This window comes from Vollenhovia emeryi, unplaced genomic scaffold (assembly GCF_000949405.1).
Source record: "Vollenhovia emeryi isolate VEMERY1.0 unplaced genomic scaffold, V.emery_V1.0 DF939142.1, whole genome shotgun sequence".
NCBI classification, from domain to species: Eukaryota; Metazoa; Arthropoda; class Insecta; order Hymenoptera; family Formicidae; genus Vollenhovia; species Vollenhovia emeryi.
The window spans coordinates 2,350,391-2,370,036 of record NW_011967224.1 but is presented as its reverse complement, the minus strand read 5'-3'; the positions used below and the strand labels follow the sequence as shown (position 1 = coordinate 2,370,036).

Here is a 19,646-nt window from a genome sequence, read left to right as displayed (position 1 = left end):
AAACTGTGGTGAGAATCAGTGTATAATGGATAGTTACACAATCGAGTGCAATAACAGCTCTTGACTGAAACACGACCGTACCATGAAAAGCATTATAGATATAATAACACCGGTAACCAGTAAACGCGCATAAAATGGCTCGTAAACTCGCGTGTGCATCGATTGGAAGCAATCTCAGTCTCTTGTCGGACTTGAGGCGTCGCTGAACAAAATCCGCGACACGCGAATGGCGGGCGGAAAACCGGAAACGAACTCCCGAGTGGTCTAGGGTGAGAGAATGAAAGAGGTGGTCCCTCTACTATTCGTTGTTTCTCAACGGCACCCCCTTCGTCGTTCCCCTCCCATATGGTAGCCACATGTAGGTTCTGGGTACCACCAGAGGGGGAAAAGTCATCGCAGAGATCCAGCTGATGGTCGACGTATTGGTCGAGCTTCCTCAGTCACTGTTGGACCGCACGCTGGTCTGGTCTACGTGTCTCGCTAGATAAATCCGGTTCTGATCTAAATTTCCAGAAGAACGGAAAGCGCATTACAGCGACCTTGACCTTTGGATTGCGAGGTCGCGCGAAAACTAGCGGAAACGAAACGCGAAGGTGAGCAGCGAGAAATGATTAGAGATTCGAACGCGAAGTCAAAGGCATGCGAAGCAAATTGATTCTCTATTAATTAACTAACGGGACGATAATTAGATAACGGGTTTAGTAATAACGGATAATGGATCTCTTCTGCATTGTCGATTAATCATCGAGATATTGGGTTCGCGTAAAACGTAAAATGATTTTGTTATTTGCACGAATTAATCCATTTTACACGTGAATAAATCAGGGGAACAATTGTAGTAGTTGTTATCTTGTTACAATTTATATTAATCACATTTGTTCATTAATAGCAACGATTATATAAATATTATCATTGTATAATTGTTTGTTATTATATAATTACTTGTAAATAGATGTAACTGACCGTTGCCAAATGAGGCGAAAGAGCTGCCGATAGTTAAAAATTAAGTAAATAATAACGTGTATAATAATGAAATTGTAATGAATCGCGGTACCGCGATATCACGGCAATTGGCACGGACTCGCGTTGGTCGTTGAACTTCCCAAGTTGGTTAAAGTGGTGCAGGGGTGACGCAAAATCTGGCGATGGGGATGGGCATCCTTAGTAACAGTGTAATGCCGTTCGAGTATTGATTTCAGACTCGGGGTTTAGGGTAGCGTTACACGTGTCTACGATGCATTCAGCAAACATTGGTCATGCTCGTTTCGTATAAACCCTTTAGGACTTCCTTCCGCTCGATTGCAAGCCAATCTGATACAATCAAACGGCCGCGTTGAAAATTAATTTCAAGATAAGACGAATGCAACATTCCTCGATGATTCTATTTGACAATTGCTGATTTTAATTGGTCGCTAAATAGCATCTAATTTCTGACTTAATGTCTTGGAAATTTACGTTGCATATTACATAAGATGGGTTTCTACATAACCGCATGATAAAAAAAGAATAACAATCCAGGTACCTCCAGGAATGTCCCGTAATTTTAATAAATTATAATAAAACGATGCGCCTAAGATAATGTCCCGCGCCGTAGATCATGGAGAATTCCAATGACGGTATCGAATCATTCGATCGCAACTTCGTAGATGATACCGGATGCAGAAGCTGTGTGTCAGACTTCCGAGGCTGCGGTCGACAGCGGCGGCGATGTATACGAGAAGATTAAGGACCGGCAGGAAAAGGAAGTGGCGTCGGTGACCGCCTGGAACCGATACCAGCGACTAGTGGCCGCGATGGAGTCTCGAGGTGGTGAATTCAACCGGAAGTCTATGATCGAGGCGATCTTTCGCGGCAGCGATCTCGTCTACGTCACTCACTGATCGGCGGATCGATCGGACGCGAATGGAAATCTTTCGCGCGTTCCTCTACCAAAGTGCCAGCCAGTATCAAATCGCTTTCGCGTAGTGGCGTAGAATTCGCGAGTCGCAATATCGTCAGCGCCGTTTCAATATCTAATAGATCTACGTACGAGTATCTCGTCCGCAAAAATTTAAATGATATTTACATTCTTTCTTTCTACTAGGATGAAATAATAATATACGACATTGTTACTTTATAGATTCCTATAAAGAGCTAGTTATATCGCTACAAACTTATTAGAAGACTTAATAAATTTTCACTAAAAAAAATTTGTCAAACAGTAAATAGTCAATTGAAGCTCGCGTCACTTTTTATCTGTAGGGGAATATAAAATGTGAGAATGTAACGTCGAAAGTAAAATGTGAGAGCGCAGTTTGACGCGGTTAACGTGGCTGTGTATTATAGTTTGATGTCGAGCGTACTATTTTTAGATCCGCGAGGGGAGTTTAATGGTTCCGGGAGACGAATGCTTTCATAAGTTTATACTATAAAGCAAGTATCGTTACATACGCGTGTCCTTGGAGAACTCTAAACAAATAATTCTTCAAGTTGACTAAGGCACGCATATATTTTCATTAACGCTAAAGTCCAAATTGTATTAACAAGTCACGTATTATTCTGTTATATGCAATACGTTTTTGAGCAGAAATAAAATTGAATTACGTAAGAACGATAAATGCACTGCCTGGCAGGCAAAAGATTAGATTTTCAAGATAAAATTTTGCAAAATTGCTAGTTAATTATTAACATTGACGAATTTGGGAAACTTTTTACGTTCTTGACACAAGCACATAAAATGTAGCGATTACTCTTCGAAAAAAGGTTCTACAGACATTTATGGGTGATTACGTATATCATAATAATTAGCAAACGTGAGTTAACTCTTTTATGACTTAATTTGTTTTGTTTATTATTATTTTTAGTGAGTCACTAGCACCCTAATAAATCAGAGAGGCAACAAATGTAAAAGAGAGGCTGGTATGTTTCTCAGTCATGAAAGGGTTAACGCAAGCGAGCGCGCCGCGTTTCTACGCCATTGATCAATGCAATCGTAGATGAAATACGATTAACGATGCCAAACTGTGTATTACTAGTCAACATATGCATAATAAATTGTGAAAGAATAGGATAGATCGCACTTAATTAGGCAATTACGTCAACGGTGGCGATTACGATGTCGCTATCACGCGATAGACGACGGAAGGCGTGACTGTAATCTGCCACATGAATACATGCGACATTGGCTATGCTCAATCTTGCCAGCAACACTCGCTATATGTATATAAGGAAAAAATATATGCCAGAGGTTGAAGCTAATAATTATTAAATGTAAAACGATTGCGTTATCGCTAATTTCGCGAGAATAAGACGATCGTAATCGAATGATCGAAAGATAAATGGTGTTTTAATTGTAAACAAATCAATTTAATAAAATGGATTATATTTATTTGAAATTTTAACGTTGCATATTATCGATCACCATGAGTATGTATTATATTTGACAATTTGTGAGCAAAGATATTAGGATAAATATTAAAGATTAATATCTTTAATCGGACTTATGTTAAAGATTAGATAAACATTTTAATGGCAAAATAATGGAAATTTTTAACAAAGTTTTTACTTTGTACTAAAGTAACTTTAGTTTTGCCACGAAGTGATATGCAAAGGCAATCGCTGATATTTTCCTTAAATCCATAGGTAAAATATATTTACGATTAATTTATACAATTCGCTCGTCACTTTCACGACAATTAAATGAACAGATCGTGGAGCCACGCGTAATTGTATACATGTAAATAATCGCTATCTTAAATTATATCGTGATACAAATATACAAAATATTTACACAAGTAACGTTTACATAATCAACTCCCCGTCCTAGATAAATTCGCTAAGTATCATTAAGTATTTTACAACATTTTTACAAAAATAGGCACAATGCTGCGTAAACGTTTACAATAATTGCATGTACATTCATTCGTAACTAATTATTGATCGCAGCTTATAATTAATAACAAGTCCGAAGATTATTGCGATTATAAAAAAATGCTTATATAAAAAATATAGATTTTGTATTATAGAATTCCAATAAATGCCAATTAACAGTTACATAACATCAATATTATAACTTCCTACTCAAAAACGTAATTGTTATGTACATGTATTAAATTACATTTATACTGTTGAGTGAGAAATTACAATTACTGATATTACGTAGCTATTACTTGATGTTTACTGGAAAACAGGACGATTTCTCATACTTTGAGAATATATACAATGTGCGTTAGCTCGAAATGTTTATGCCAATCATTTTCTCTGTTAATAAATTAAGATTGTCATAAATCTGAATACTTAAATTTATGTACTTGTTTCAATTTTACTATCGACATGATCTTTTAGAAACGAAAGAATTTTCGTTGTATGATTGTAAGAAATACAGTCTTCCGCTTTTATCAACAATTGACGTAACGTTGTGGATTTTATATGAATTCGGTGACGAAGATTTTCTTGAAATCCGGTGCCGAGCCGCCTAGATCGTGTTTGCATATGTCACCATTGTCGAGATAACTCACGCCAGAGTTCTTCAGGATGCTTCTCAGATTCTCCATGGAGAGATTCGGCAATTTTCTGTTGGCAATCAGCTTATCTAGATCGTTCATCGAATAACCAGGCGCGATCCTCTTAGTTTTCAAGTGATAGGACTGTATGCTAGGCTTCGTATCGGATAGCTTCGTGTTGCTACCGCATTTCTTGTCCCCCCGATCCTCCGTACCGTTCTCTATGATACGCGGCGTGAAAGATCGCATGCTGACCTTTACCTCGCCGGTTCGCTTCGAGGGCAGCAACTCCACCTGTAATACAGGACGTTCTCACGATGCGGGATTACGTAAGTGTGCGCGCCTTTACCGCCGCGAAAAGGCCGATGAAACGTTCCGTCAGCGGTGAGCATTTTTCTACAGGACGATGCATTTTCTCGCATCGTGAAAGTGCCTCTGGCACGTCTTGCATTCTCTTGCGTTTAACATTAAAATCTAGTCATTACGAATGATGAGTTTACTTAGCGTTCTAGCGAAATTAAGACAATGTGAAAATAATCAATTTAATTAGTTTAGCGCGATGTGATTTAGAATAAATTGTAAGGTGTGAGAAAATTATTAATAGAAATGACGAAAATGAATGATATGAAATTACCTTGGTTCCTTTACGTTGAAAATATTCAAAGTCATCATTGGCGACCGTAGTGACGGAACAGCAGCTTCTGCTTCTGCTCCTGCAGGAGCTCATCGTGTCGAAGTCACCGTTCTCCAGATCGCAACTCTCGTCATCGGAGCTATCGTATCCGTCGCAGTGACTATCCCGTCTATGAAGATTTAGATGAAGATTTTGTTCAAGATTCTCTCTCACAAGGTCGTCTTTCTTCAAGTAGGTCCTCGTGTCGAGCATAGGTCGATATCTATGTATGAGAGAGTAAAGCGTTATAGTTTTACAATCATTTACGAAAACTGTAGATAAAGATATATTGAAATATGAATATAAATATTAATAATATTATTAGAATTCGTGAGAAAGAAAGGTCAGTTGATGAATGTAGGTTATCCTGTATGTACGATGTACGTTGAAACATGCATTTTGAATAATTTATAGGAAACTTCGCGTCTCACTTTCCAGTTGCCGTATATCGTGACGGTGGCTTAATGGCACAGGTAAAAGTGAAGGTACGCTAAAAGATACGCGAGAGCAACCGGGCGGACCGACCGACAAGTAAGTGGCACCTGGCATGGTCGAAGCTTTGATTTCTGCGCAAAACGTTTCTAGAATAATGCTGCTCTTGGAGGTTGTTTTCCAGCCCGAGAATTAGCTTCTCCAGGCCGAGAACGCTCCTAGCGTGTCGCCTGGATGGTTCTTCGCGAATCTCGTCGAGATTCTTGATTTGAAATTTTCGATTGCTCGCAGGATCCTCCAATTGCACCAAGTTCTCCATGTTCTGCCCGAAGACGTCGGTGCTGCCGATCTTCCTGCGATTACCAACCAACTCGTGCAAGCTCTCGTTTGGTCTCGGTCGTCTGCTGCATCCCGACTGCTGTTGTTCCATCGAGTTCTTCGGCGGTTCGGGGATTCTGTCCTGACGCGGTTCGAAGGTCGAACTCGTGAAGGATGATAGTTCCGCTGGCAGAGACGCGTAGTTGCTATCCTCGTTCATGGATTGCGTCTTGGGGTAGTGTTGCTGAATTCCCATAGTAATCGTGCCAGTTTTCGCTGCAGACATAACAACAGTTATTCAGTAAATAAAGACGATTACACTAAGCAAGCCAACAATTGCCATTCGTCATCAAACTTTCTAACGTGGTGTTGTCGCGCCAAGGTGTTCGATAGGTGCATTGACAAAGCCGCACGAAACATCACAATTAACAATATAGGCTGGGAGAGAGAATTATCGGACGATCGAAATATTTTCGCATCGTTAAATTTCGCTGACACATCCGTTCTCGCTCACTCACCTCTGTTCTGATGGCTGTGCAACCGTCCGTAGAGGCTTCCGTTTGTCAGAGGAAACTTTAGTCCGTGATTTAAGTTCAACTGCAGCTTGTATTCGGCATCTTGTTCAAAGTGTCGAAATTTACCGTCTATACCGCCTGAAAGAGAAATCCCAGAGAAATTTTATTACATCGACGAATCTCGCTTTAACAACTGGCATAAGAATGTTTTCCTTAATTGCAGTAAATTCAATAATTATACGAATTACTTAAAGTGGCACTCCTCCTTGAGAAAATACTAAGTTAAATGTTCTGGAACTTTGATGTAGAAACTTTAATGTAGTTAATACTTACAATTGGATGTGTTTAACACATTTTCTTTTCAATATCTCATTAAATTAGAATAAAAATGTGTAGACTGCAACAAAGGAACGATCTAATAAAAGAAATCCTCCGACGGTTGTGAAACTGTATAAATAGTTATGTATGTTGCAAAATGAAAATACGGTCGAGCGAATCGCTCAAATGTCGTTAACGATAAAAATTTCCGGCTGTCGCGCGGAATATCGCTGCTGTGCGGGCAGGTATCGCGATTATTACACGGTAGGCGTCTTACTTTCCCACGCACAGCGAACAGGTCAGTGTGTTTTTGCTTAACAAAAGAATGAAAATCACGTAGTGTCTCCGTTCGTATTGTAAAACGCGAAAAAGCTTCCGCAAAAACCCCGGTTTCTTTGCGATTGAAAAAAGAACGTACCATGCGACAATCTCCTTGCGTGATCCTGCTTTGTATACACCTTGGCCACGTATCGACAGAACATCTTGTCGAAGAGAGCCAGGAAAACCGGAAGTAGCGTATCCTTCACCAGTGGCAGCCATATCGCCAAATTTTGGGGCGTGCAGAAGTTCTTTAGAAGGCTCGGCTTAATGGAGATGATCTGGGAAAAAATCCTTTTGTTGAATTAATTTACAGATTTATTATGCTTTGAAATAATATTACACAACTTACACGAATACTGGCATAAATATTATACTTGCAACAAAACAACACTGTAAAGTGTATAATAAATAACGTAATAATGGAGATGTATAATGTAATTATTGCTATTATAGTATACATATAATATTTTTATGATCCAGTACGTTCAATATTTTTAATAACACTCGTATGAACGCGATAATCATTAATGTGGTCATTACGGTTGAATGTATAGAAAACGGTATCCCTGCAATCTGTTGCGCCTAATGCAACGTAAGTAATCTAGGCATTCTAGACCATGGCGGGATTTTCTTCGCGCTAATAAATTTCACCAGAAATCGTGTCAAGAAGATTCTATATTCAGAAATTAGGTCCAGCTTTCGCCGTGAGGAAACCACAATGTATAATACGTCGAACATTCGGATCGCGTCAATTACACGTGGCTAATTGTTCGACGGGTCTCTGCGTGTGTGTCGTACGTGCGATATCTAGCATCTTTAGAGAGAAAAAAGATCGTACCTCGCAGATAGGAAGACACACTGAAAATATGCACGAGCGGACCTCTTACGAAGGGGCTGCGACAAAAACTTTCGTTTTTAACTATGTATTCGCGCAAGAATTCGCGGTGAAAACTCCGCGGTCGCGCTTTCAAAAGTACGCGCATCGTACACGATGCAATGCGATATGCGAGCAGGTACGCAATTTTACGTGCGCTGAACACGCATGTTATATGTGAATCGTGCCGTTTCGTCCTTTATTACAATGTTGTTCATATTTTTTATATGCGAGCGATGGTGGATAATCTCGTTGGATGAATTCTTCAGTAAATGACACGATAGACAAACGAGACATCTCCGCGTCACAAGATTGAAATCCTCGATCTTAATGTAGTCACGGAATTGATTTTAACACAAGTTTTAACATATATTAATATTCCATATGTTTGCTTTCAAGTAGAAAATTTATTTCAATTATGATTTAATTAAATTTTGTTTAATCCTTACGAGTTTAAAAGTATTGTATTCGTTGTGTGTAAGCTTTAAATTTATGTAAATATGACTCTGCGAGGAGATAGAATCTATCTTTTAATAAGTTTCGAAGTTTAGAAGAAGTATTTCCTGTTCAAGATAATCTGTTTATGTATATAATTTTATACGTCTTTGCGCTTTACTGCTATTTTATGCATGCAAATTTCTAATCACGACAAGATAATCAAGTTGTCGTTAATTAACGAATAACAAGACCTTAATGCCTTTCAGTCGGCGCACTTTTGCCTCGCACTGTGTGTTCTATCATATACGAACGGTATATTGTGCGGTAGTACCGCTGCTATAGTTACGTGAGTAACGGCCGGTCTAGTCCGAGGTATGAAATCGAAACTAGTTGTACCTTAATTAGAGAATAGAGCGGCACATACGCGAATAAGTGTGTGTAAGGTGCACGCGCGCAATTCTCGACCCCTGTCTCTCTCTCTTTTTCTCAAACATGTATCGCTCCGGTTGGCGCGATGGTTGCCACAATCAGAAATTTTCTGTTATATTGCACTTCTTTTAATTAATTCTTTTGGAATATTACGACATGCGCGTAAAAATATATTTCGCAAAATTATATCTCGTACTCGTATCACACAATAGTATTTTTATACATTTTAAAATACGTGGAAGTGATACGTTGCAAAGTTGATTACATCGATATCTTTCCTGTTTCTATAATTTTGTATTAAATATTCTACTTATATTTTTTGTATTCAAATCTTTTTGATTGTAATTTAAACTAATATTCCGTTTATAATCCATAATTTATCTCGAATATATCGCTGATTACCACAATAAACGGAGAATCGCGTTATGCCTCTGTTTCATCTTCCATAAGTATTGTCAGTTGTTTCACAATTTATTCTTATATCCCGTGCATTGACGTTTTACTTAAACTGCCGCTAGTAAATGCGAGCGTAATGCTCACGGACACGCTTTTCGCGTTTGTTAAAAGTGCGTTCAGATTGATCGAAGCTCCGATAATAATTGCCTAATATGCGAGAAACCATCGCATTGGTTTGAAATTTCTCAACAATTGTGAATTTCGAGGTAAATTCGGAGTAAAGATTAGTTGCGTTGAAAATAATGTATAGTTGAAAAAGATTAAGAAACTCGTCGATCTTATCAATTTGAACGCTTGTCGATATTTTTATTCGAACGTGTAATTAAAATTTATACCGGTGATTTTGTTTAATCATTAGACAAAAACACGAGTGTAACGGCCGTCACGCTGTTTGCGCGTGTGTAAGCGGAGAACGGTGTTTATTTCGACGAACGGTGCTCCGGCTATTATTTTTCAACCAACTAATACGTGCGAATCTCGGGCACGGTTTTACGTGTATCGAGCGGCGAGTCATTTCATTTCGTAACTGCTTAGATATCGCGTCAATTATAAAAACGATGATTCATAAAATATCGCTCTTTAATGTGAATAACATCCCGATTGAGTTTCACTTGGGATTTTGCGATCGCGCGCGTACTACGATCGAAATGTATTTAACATTCGTTCCGCGATTCTCTATACGCGAGATACGCCCACCTGGCGATAACCTAATTGGTCGCGCGTTGTTCCTACACGATGTAAATACGTACCCGTCACGCATGTAACAGCCGCGATCATTAATATTAATGAGGAAGGTCATGGGAGTTTCTTTACGGGACGACTTTTGCGGAACGTCGACCGGCGCCGCCACGTGAATTCTTAATTTAGTTGGCCGATTAAGGTCGTCGTCCGAATTAAGATCGCGCTTTCCAATTTTTGCTTTATGTCTCGAGCCGACCCTTTTACCATCTTGGGCCTCTTTGTTTCTCCCGTCCACTTTCTCGAGGAGCGGCGTTTACGCGTCAAGGGTCTGTGTCTCGCTTCCGGATGGTGCACGCTCGAAACCAAGTTCGCGTCCGGCTCGCGCTCGCTCGCATGAAAATCCTCTCGACTGTCATGTAATTGTACCGATGTAATTACTGTGACGGCGATCGGACAATTCGACCGACCACCGTATCGGATCTGTTGTCAGATACGATGACATTTTCAGGGGCGTGACTATAATTGTAACAATTCGTTCCACAGCAACAAAAAATGCTAAAACGTCGACATTATACTTAAAATGTAACACACAATTTTGCAATTACGTTACTTCTCCATTTTTGTCTTATCGAGACAGACAGAAGCGTCTCCTTTCAAAGAGAAATTTTACGTTGTTCAACATTTATGATGAACATGTTGACGATAGGCCAGTTTAGTTTGAAAAACCTTGCGGAATATCCTTTGTCTTTCGCTATTTAGAAGCATAATCGAGGGCGTGCCATAAATTAGGTCGACTACTTTTAACTATGTAACATTGCTACGGTCGACTTGGCACGCGTAATTTCGAGGATATTGCGAAATGTTTCTTTTACGATCGAGATGCTCGCGTAAAAAATGGCTCCACTACCGAGGAAAAAAAATGTTGAGATTAACCGCGATCGCGGAACATTTAATAAATCACGTGTCCCTTTCAGGCCTCTTTAATAAATCTCAGCTGTGAGTTAACAATTAGCGTTGCCGGTTAGTTGGAGTTGCTATTCGCGAAAGTAATAATAATTAAACCAACCATACGGAAAAACGCGCCGGTCTCGATAGCATTGGATTGCATTTGATACTTTTACATAAATTAGAAACGGATTTTGCAATTCAGATCTTTAACGCAACGAGATTATGCTAACGATCAAAACGATTTTCCGCAAACGGGTTTCCTGTTTAGTCGCATTAACTTTCAACTTGTAGGAAAAACAAGCAGCTGTTTATGTACAGGATGCCTCTTTTTTCATTATTGACTTTATAATAATTTTAATTGTGTTTAATTTATTGTCAATTTAATAGCGCAAAAGTTGATACATCGCAAGCATGTTTATCAAATTCATCAGATCTGACGAAGAAGAAAGGAGATAGACGTAAGAAATAAAAGTAAATGGTAAAGAAATGAAATATATAATTACCAAGATGGGCAAATGCTCGAAGATGTAGCAGACAAAAAGTATGCTGTAAACGGTAGATCTGCCACTGGCCTCGTCCACCTGTATCCTCTTCTTTCTCAAACACGCCCTGCTGTTGGTTGAACCACTGGTGCACGATCCGCTCGAGGGATCCCAATGTTGTGGGTGACAATCGAACGCTCCCGAAGAGTTCTTCGAGCTTGCCTCGGATAAATCCGAGACTGATTTAAGTAGCTCAGAAGTCGGTGGACGGCATAGGGTTTTAAAGGCCGCAACCAACACGCCGAAAAGAGACGCGAGGGCCAATAGACTTCTTAGAGAGTTGACAAAGACTCCGTACTTATGGGAGATCTCGTGAGCCAGAAAAACGCAGATCTCCGGCTCGAAGTTGAGAACGCCGGTGACACCGATGCAGGCGCTGATGACGCTCAAGCTCACCAAATGGTATTTGAGGTGATTTTTTGTTAGATTGATAACATCATCGCGACTGCTGATCGCCGCGAACACTGCGATCGACGTCAAGGTCAGTTCCTGAAGGATACTCGATGAGTTGAGCACCCAGACCAACGTTGAGCATAACTCTGCGACAAAGAAAAGTTGCTTAATGTTTTTCGGGCGCCGAGCCAATCTACTCTGCCGAATTCATTTATATACAATAATACATATAATCGTTGGAAATTGGTTGGCGCTCATATCAATTCCAAAGAGGAGACTAAACTCGCGATAGCAATATTGTGTACTATCATGATAAAATGTTACTATCTTATATAATTAATAATAAGATATGTCGCCGCACTTTATCGGAGTTGTTGTACGAAAGATTAGTAAGCAATAGTTACAGTTACCTCCAAAATGATTCGCTGGACGGATCAAAGTGAGGATCGCGTATAGCAGCAATCCTAATTGATGCGTGAGACTTTGAGAGAGAATCGCGACTGTCAGCACATCAATCTTTCTTTTCGAGGATGAGGATTGATTCTGGTAGATCAATAGGGACCATGATAGCAGCAGGATGCATATTGGCGAACCTACGCACGTGGCCAGCCATTCGCCCACTTCGCTTCTCATCTCTGCGGAGGATGAATAAAGGCTGTCAGCGTTTATTCATTTAATCGTTAATTATACTGTAATTCATGAATAATTGTATCCCACACGATGTTGCGCTAGTATCGCGTAAATAAATCTGTCATTGTGTCACTTTAATTATCAATGCGTTAAATTTCTCAACATTTCTTTTCAATAGTAATATCTAGCAAACGAGTCAAGAGTATCAGCAGATCAAGTATTGTTATACGTGCGACCAACGGAGACAAGACGATTTGTTTGCAATTTCTCTCGCATTCGCGCCTTTACTGTGGAATAAGGCAAGATTGTTCGCGGTGAGAGTAATGATATCCTAATCTCGATGAAAGCCTGTGTCGTGGCAATTAACGCGCCGTGTCGAATTATATTTGCTCACGAGGAAGAGCTGCGAATTATTGTTAATCAGCGGCAGTGGCGGTTACAGTTAAGTTATTAATGCGATGGAGGAGATAACGGGGTGTATAAATGTCACGAACGATGGCGCGGAGGGGATGCGACATTTTCACACGACACGTATCTCCTTTCCCTATCCTCATTCCTTTGTGACTCTCTCTTTTTCTCTACCTTCTAGAATCTCTTTTATACAGAGGTAATATAAAGAGATACTGTATTCAGAAAAAAGAAAAGCAATTCAAAAGTTTTCACCACTTGTGTCTTTAATATGTTAAAAGGCTGTTTTAATTTACTTGTTTGCGTATATTTGTTGAAGATCTTTCGGAAAATACGTAAGTAAATGTTGGTTGTATGCTTATAAGATCACCTTTTCTATCGCAAAGTAAAATAAATCCTCTCTTCTTTTCTGGTCTTGAAATAAATCTGTTCTTTATTTCGTTTTTTTTTTGGTTGTATAAAGTCGGGGCATGTTCTCCATCTCTCCTTACTACGCTTCTCACACTGTACACCGCCGAGGCAACTTTCTATTCCGCGCAGTGCCAGCGTCGCGCGATCTAATTTATCGTTCAAGTCGACTCGTGCCCATGCTCAGCAGCGAATTTCCCCTCCGTCTGAATCGCGAGGAATGGTCCCCTCGTGCGTCGTCGATGTCGGGCCCTTTCCCGTTACCAGAGTTACGCGCAAGATGCGGACATAGGAAGAGGAAGACACATTTCCGATCGCGTAACGGCACATTCATTTCTCGCGGCGCCTTTCGAATGTTGCATCCAAGCTTTTTTACACGCCGCAAATGATTACGTTTTATGAATATCATGATAAAACTTTATTACACTGAAAACGGTTGCGTGTTATAAATATCGTAATAAAAATTGGTCACACGGCGTATTGTCCGTACATTATAACTGTAAAAAATGCTTAATGCTGATTTCTTCCTACGATTTACATTCATACGAGGAAATACCGTTTGTTTCCTATAAAACATTGGCGAATATGGCGAGCGAGTAATTGTACTTTCACACGCGGATGCTTATCGAAAACGCATCAAATTTTCTGCTCAAGGAATAGTAAATGTGATATGTATCTCTCATCTCCCATTGAGTACGTATTTCCGAATGCCTACGAGTATCGCACTTTCACGAACAAACATAAATAAATGTTCTCATTCCGCTTGGCTGACATATACATTTTTTTGTTTACTCGATTATATATTTCCCTCTGGTAAATTAGATATTACCGGTCTTAACTGCTATGTAAAAATAATTTAGAATATCAATGAAAAAATATATTCCAGTACTTGAATTTCAAGCGCAGCAAGTACGGAGTAGTTTTCAGACACGGCAGACAGTAATAATCCTTCGCACCGTTTCGTAATCAGCTCAGTCCCGTTTAAGCTTGATACGAATGTTTCTGGCCTCTGTCTAACAATCTAACAAAAATTGTGTTATATGTATCCATACTCAAAACCAAGAGAGAAAGATATTTAGAACATAGATTTTTCCATTTTAAAATCAAACTTCTGAAAAGCACACTCCATTTAAATAAATATAAACAATTATTGTCCAATTGTTTTAATTGGAAACTCATTTTTTTAAATAAATAATCCAGTATTCTACAGAATTGTGTGTGTTTTTTTCAATTACATGTAGTTAGTATTGGAACGGAATCATGGTTATCGTTATTATGCTAAACTGGTTGCGCAAGCAGAAGAAACCGGGTTAATTTTCCTGCGAATGATAACAATGTCGCTCCGAAGAAACTGGATTGATAGCAATCTCGCGTCGCTATTATACTCGGCTCGTATAATTGACTCGTCCTTGTTCGTTACTATACTTTTACGTGAAGGATGTGGATCCTGAGAGGAAAATTTTCATTGAAATTTTGCCTACGACGAACTTTGCGAAAGAAGACAAGAAGAATTACGCGAAGAATCTCTCGACATGGGGTTTTACGAGCCACTAAAAGTCGACCCAATTATTCGTTCTTTAAACATACGGTAAAATTAGAAATGTGAGTCGGGAATGGTTTACGCGATTTGCCTGTTTGCGACCGTTATTCAGCCAGGCTGAAATTCCTCTGTGTGCGAGGCGACATGTTCGGTGCATTAGTAGGAAGTCGTTTCTGCTTCCGCAATCCACACTGCTTTTAAAATGTCTCCTTTGTATTGCAGCTTAAGCGAAGACGAATGGCAATTTAATTCGAACGGTATTCGAACAGACTCCTAGAAAGCTTCCTTTAAATTTGCGCTATTTATATAAGAAATAAAAATATACAGAATTAATTGTGAAACTGCAGAATTGTAATTATTAAGAGAAATGTTATTTATATGTAGTAAAATACAATTATATAAAGCAACAACGATGTACTTTTGAAAGTTTACTTATTTCTTACATGTAAGACAATTTCTCCCAATAGAATTTTATATCTCATATGTAATTAAATTTATATATTGGTATAATTAATCTTTATATAAAATTGTTATAAATTTCTTTTTATAAAATTCACAATTTTCCGTGAGCAATTTAACTCATTAGGTGATAAACAATCGAGTTTTTATTTTATAGTTTTGCATCAAGTATTTTACGCCAAGTGGGGTTAAAGGTGGATATATGCATCAAAAGGTGCGTCCATTGGAATGCATTCCACGCATATAGATAGTGGTTTGCAAGGTCTAACATGTCAGCGGGAGGCGTATCTCTCTCGATTAGACCGGAATGTCGAAAGGTGTAGAAGCGACCAAGGTCAGAGAAACAACTCGTGGAGGTGAACCTGAATCGTCAAGGGGGATGCTGCTATCCCGTGGAGCAGGGTCCGACCTTGTTTTGGTGGAGCCAGGCATAGGACCAGTTTCACCGATAATATCGCCGCAGAGAAGACCGATCCCTGAGAAAATGCGTAAAATTCAAAGCCCAGGATCCACTGTTACAAATTTTAAAACCGACCGAGACGATACAGAACTATTGACCTGCGTTTTCTTCGTACATTTAACTCTCAATGCAATCAAAGGTGTCCAGTAATTGTCTATAGTAATTTAAATAGTTAAATTCCAATTTAAGAGTGGACTTGATATTTTTTGTATAAATTTTCGAATGAAAAAATAGCACAGTAGTGTTTGCTGTTGGATGCATTGCGTGGATGTGGGACAGTTACGAATAGACTAGCTATAGATCGCGGTTACGAATAGCTTAACCACTTTTTGTCTGTATATTTATCCAAGCGTCATGTCGGTGATGGTAAATAGGGAATGAAACCGACGAAAGTCTGACAAGTTTAGAAACCGTTTGGTTAAATAGTTGAAGCGTATAGACGAGCTAGAGATAACTTTCTATTTAATAGAGATATTGTTGGTTACTTCAAGTAATTCGATTAAATGTTGTTTATAAATTAAAGTAAAGAATCTCCTAATCGTTGTATTTCTTATTACCGTTGTCTTTAGTAATGTTAATACGTGTTATTGAATAATATACATAGTTTGATAACTTTCTATGTTACAACAATCGATTGTGCAACCTTAATCAGTTCTATTCTGTTACCACTGTTATTATTTTGTCATACAAACTACACTTATATAATTTAATATCTAAAAATCTGTATTTAAAAGTATTTGAAAACGCCAAGTTATTTTGTTCTTCTGGCAAAGTTTATTTGAAATTTTTCAAAGAATATCTTTGAAATATCAACAGACATTCGGAGATTAGCCGAGCGTGTTGGTGCGGAAGAGTGGTGCGGCCGAATGCCGGTGTGTGCCGTGACTTGAATGCGCGCAACAGTACGAGTGCGCACGAATGGCGATGATCGTCGCGGTCATGAGTGCGCGTGTATATTACGCGAAACGGATCAACGACGGAATTACGTTTATGATTATGGCCTTCGTCCAATTAATAGGTACTAGAACGTGCGACGTACATCCAACGTGGCGCCCACGTGAAAATGATCCCTCGTATCATAGTCATTGTCGCCGAGTTGATTCTAACTCGGTCATGTGAAACTTTTACGATAAACCACCTACTACTCGTGTTTCCTCCTTTCTCTCGTTCGTCTCTCGCATGATTTCTCTCTCTCTCTCTCTCTCTCTCTCTCTCTCTTAAGAAATGATCCCCAAAAATGTCTAACGACCTCCACCTTGGGATTATGTTTCACGGTTGTTCCCAACCAAGTGTTGGACCACCTTTCGGGCAAGTAACAAAAACAGACAAACTAGAAAGTAAATCCTTCCGTAATGTACTTTATTTCACCAGAGAAATTTTATTTGATGCAACGGAACGAGATTTCGTCGATCTCTTTGTATTTGCTTTGCTTTTCTAGATAAGTACTTGAGCAATTCAAAGAGGTTCTGTCAAGACTTTCTTCAAGAGTAATGATATTTTTATGTTTTAAAGAATATAAAATGCTGTTTATATTCTTTAACCATTATTTAAAAAATTCTTTTGTTAGACTAAATCCTAAAATTGAAAATTAGAAAAATAATTTTACAAAATAAACTTTGTCAATTTGTAGAATAATACGTTATGGTAATGAGAAGGAGATCCTATAGCTAAAGCGAATTAGATCTTTCTAATTCGAGTCTTGGCACGAACGTCGGTTTGCTGTTTGCACCCGGTTACTGCATCGCCGTTTAAAGTAGGTTACGAATACGATCGTGCTTTGAGAAAGTAACCAACACCGTTGATCTGTCGTTTCGCTCACCATGATTAGCTACGTACATTCACTAGAATAAGATCAAAAATTTGTTTTATATACCGCTATGACTATGTGTGTAAAATATATTTTTCGAGATCAAACAATAGAACTGCAAGCAGAGGGTAATATTACAAAAAATATATTATCGGCACTACCAAAAACTTTCAATGTGAAACCTTTTTAAATTCGTTAAAGAAAAATAAAATAGAAGAAAATATTAAAGTGGCAATGTTTTCCACATTCATCTTTATCCCCTCTTCCTTGTTTCCAAATATTTCAGTAAAAGAAATGTTTCCAACTACACTCTGCACGTGCTAAATTCCTAAACCCAACCCGGTCAAGTGATCCGCGCGGTTTTGAGGCCAGAGAGGAACGGGTTTAACGCGGATTGCGAAGGGTTCCGTTGCCGGTGCTCGATATAGCGTTACGAGAGTCGATTTACAATACGAGCAACAGACTCGAAGAATGCAAACGTGCTCTATTATTATTCTCTCGCGTACAGTTATTCTTCGTTTTGTTTGCGAGACGGTGACGGAAGATTCGATGTTTAACGAACTCCTGTCAACTCTTGAGACGCAAATTATGCGAAACCGCGTACGCGCGCGTTGTGCAAGAGAACAAGTGCACGTTACGCAGGTTGGATTCCGATGCAAATGCGGATTACGCACTTACAAAATTGCACATCTGCTACCGTGATCGCGTAGAAATGCACGTGCTACATATTCAAAATCCGTACAGTGCAACAATCCCAGATATAATATTCTGCGCAGGTGGAGCGGATATTACCGTGAAATTGCGGTACTTGAGTGGAGTAGCGATCTTGGGCGGTCTATCTGATTGAGGACTGCATTTACATTGTTACGCTCATTGAGCGAATTAATGCACCAACCATAAGCCGACGCAAGGACGCGAGGAAGACACGTCCTTGACGTTTCGCCATGCCCGAGTCAAACAATTGAAAATTCACGAGTAAAACGAAACGAAAGAAATTCAACTATTCGCACGTTCTGTTTCTCATTTTGAGGCACTAAAATATGTGTGACTTGACGAAAAGTATAAAAATTAGAATGCAGAACATTGCTTCTTTTTTACTTATTTGTTATTTGCTTACTGCCAATTGTCAATGATTATGCGGGACCAGTGTGGTATGTCGCATCGCTAGGGCGAGCCTGCAGGATGCGCGTGTTTGGGACAGATATCCGGTCCCCTGGTAGCGTCCTGTGATTTCTTCGTTTTGGCATCAGCTCTCTTACATTATGCACGAAATGCCACTCCTTCTTCTCAATCCACTATTCACGATATATATTTCCAGATCAACTCGCGCCTTTAACTTTGACGAGTGGCAGCTGTAATCGTAAACCTGAAATGCCTTTACTTATGGGTGGAACAGGGGCACCGTTTTAACACGCACGATACACCAGTCACGAGAAATTTATTTTCGTCGATTTCTCGATCAAGCACCGATCAATCGGCAGAACTGCACTGCGACCGAAATGGATCATCATCCAGTGCGCAAACTTGTAAAACTAATGTTTAAATCTGCTTTGTTGATTAAACAAAATGGAATTACTGATAATTAACACTCACTTTGTAGGAAGATAAGGTGTAGTCATGACAGAGAAAGTAATGAGGACGAAACGATGTTTATAAAAGAATTTTGACATCGGTGCGTCTCGATTGCTATGCGTTACAAAAATTGACAATTGAACGCAACCGAGAACGCGCGACCGAGCGAGCAATATTGCCGCGAAGAAGCCCGGAGCGGGACTGACTGGCGACTGGCGGTCAGGATTCATTTGGGTCAGCAGCACAACGTAGTATACCAAAGATTGCCTCTCGACTATACTATCTGTTACAACTGTACGGAGTGAAGGTGCTATGCTATGCGCGTTATAACGGAGCTATCCTCGCCATTCGTGTGGTTCGATTTTTCTTCCGGACATTCCGCGCGTTTCACATTTTTTCTTCGCATTATTATTCGCATGTGAAGAGTGTCCAAAAATGCAATTTTTTAGGTGCGTATTGTTTAGTTTATTTAAATTTTTTAATATATTAAAAATTTCGACATGCTATTTCGTATTTTAAATAGAGAGAAAAATGCATTCTTGC

General features: G+C 39.2%; 2 protein-coding genes across 4 annotated transcripts; one reads left to right on the top strand and one right to left on the bottom strand.

Annotated features, from left to right (window-relative positions):
* The first annotated feature begins 346 nt into the window (after positions 1-346).
* Positions 347-3,773, top strand: LOC105566888. Its single transcript, XM_012021280.1, has 2 exons — positions 347-593; positions 1,647-3,773. Exon 2 carries the CDS (start codon positions 1,647-1,649, stop codon positions 1,878-1,880), a length of 234 nt encoding a protein of 77 aa, XP_011876670.1. The 5' UTR covers positions 347-593; the 3' UTR covers positions 1,881-3,773.
* Positions 3,345-19,560, bottom strand: LOC105566889. 3 transcript variants are annotated; one of them, XM_012021282.1, is made up of 9 exons: positions 19,125-19,559; positions 18,649-18,897; positions 12,230-12,454; positions 11,388-11,965; positions 7,156-7,336; positions 6,423-6,557; positions 5,697-6,180; positions 5,116-5,377; positions 3,345-4,775 (listed from the first exon to the last, which is right to left on the bottom strand). In XM_012021282.1, the coding sequence occupies exons 3-9, from the start codon at positions 12,450-12,452 to the stop codon at positions 4,404-4,406; spliced, it is 2,235 nt and encodes a 744-aa protein (XP_011876672.1). In that variant the 5' UTR covers positions 12,453-12,454; positions 18,649-18,897; positions 19,125-19,559; the 3' UTR covers positions 3,345-4,403. The 3 variants fall into 3 exon arrangements, with proteins under 3 accessions (XP_011876672.1, XP_011876673.1, XP_011876671.1); XM_012021283.1 differs by lacking the exon at positions 18,649-18,897 and having other exon boundaries at positions 19,125-19,560; XM_012021281.1 differs by having other exon boundaries at positions 18,649-19,559.
* Between the last annotated feature and the right edge of the window lie 86 nt (positions 19,561-19,646).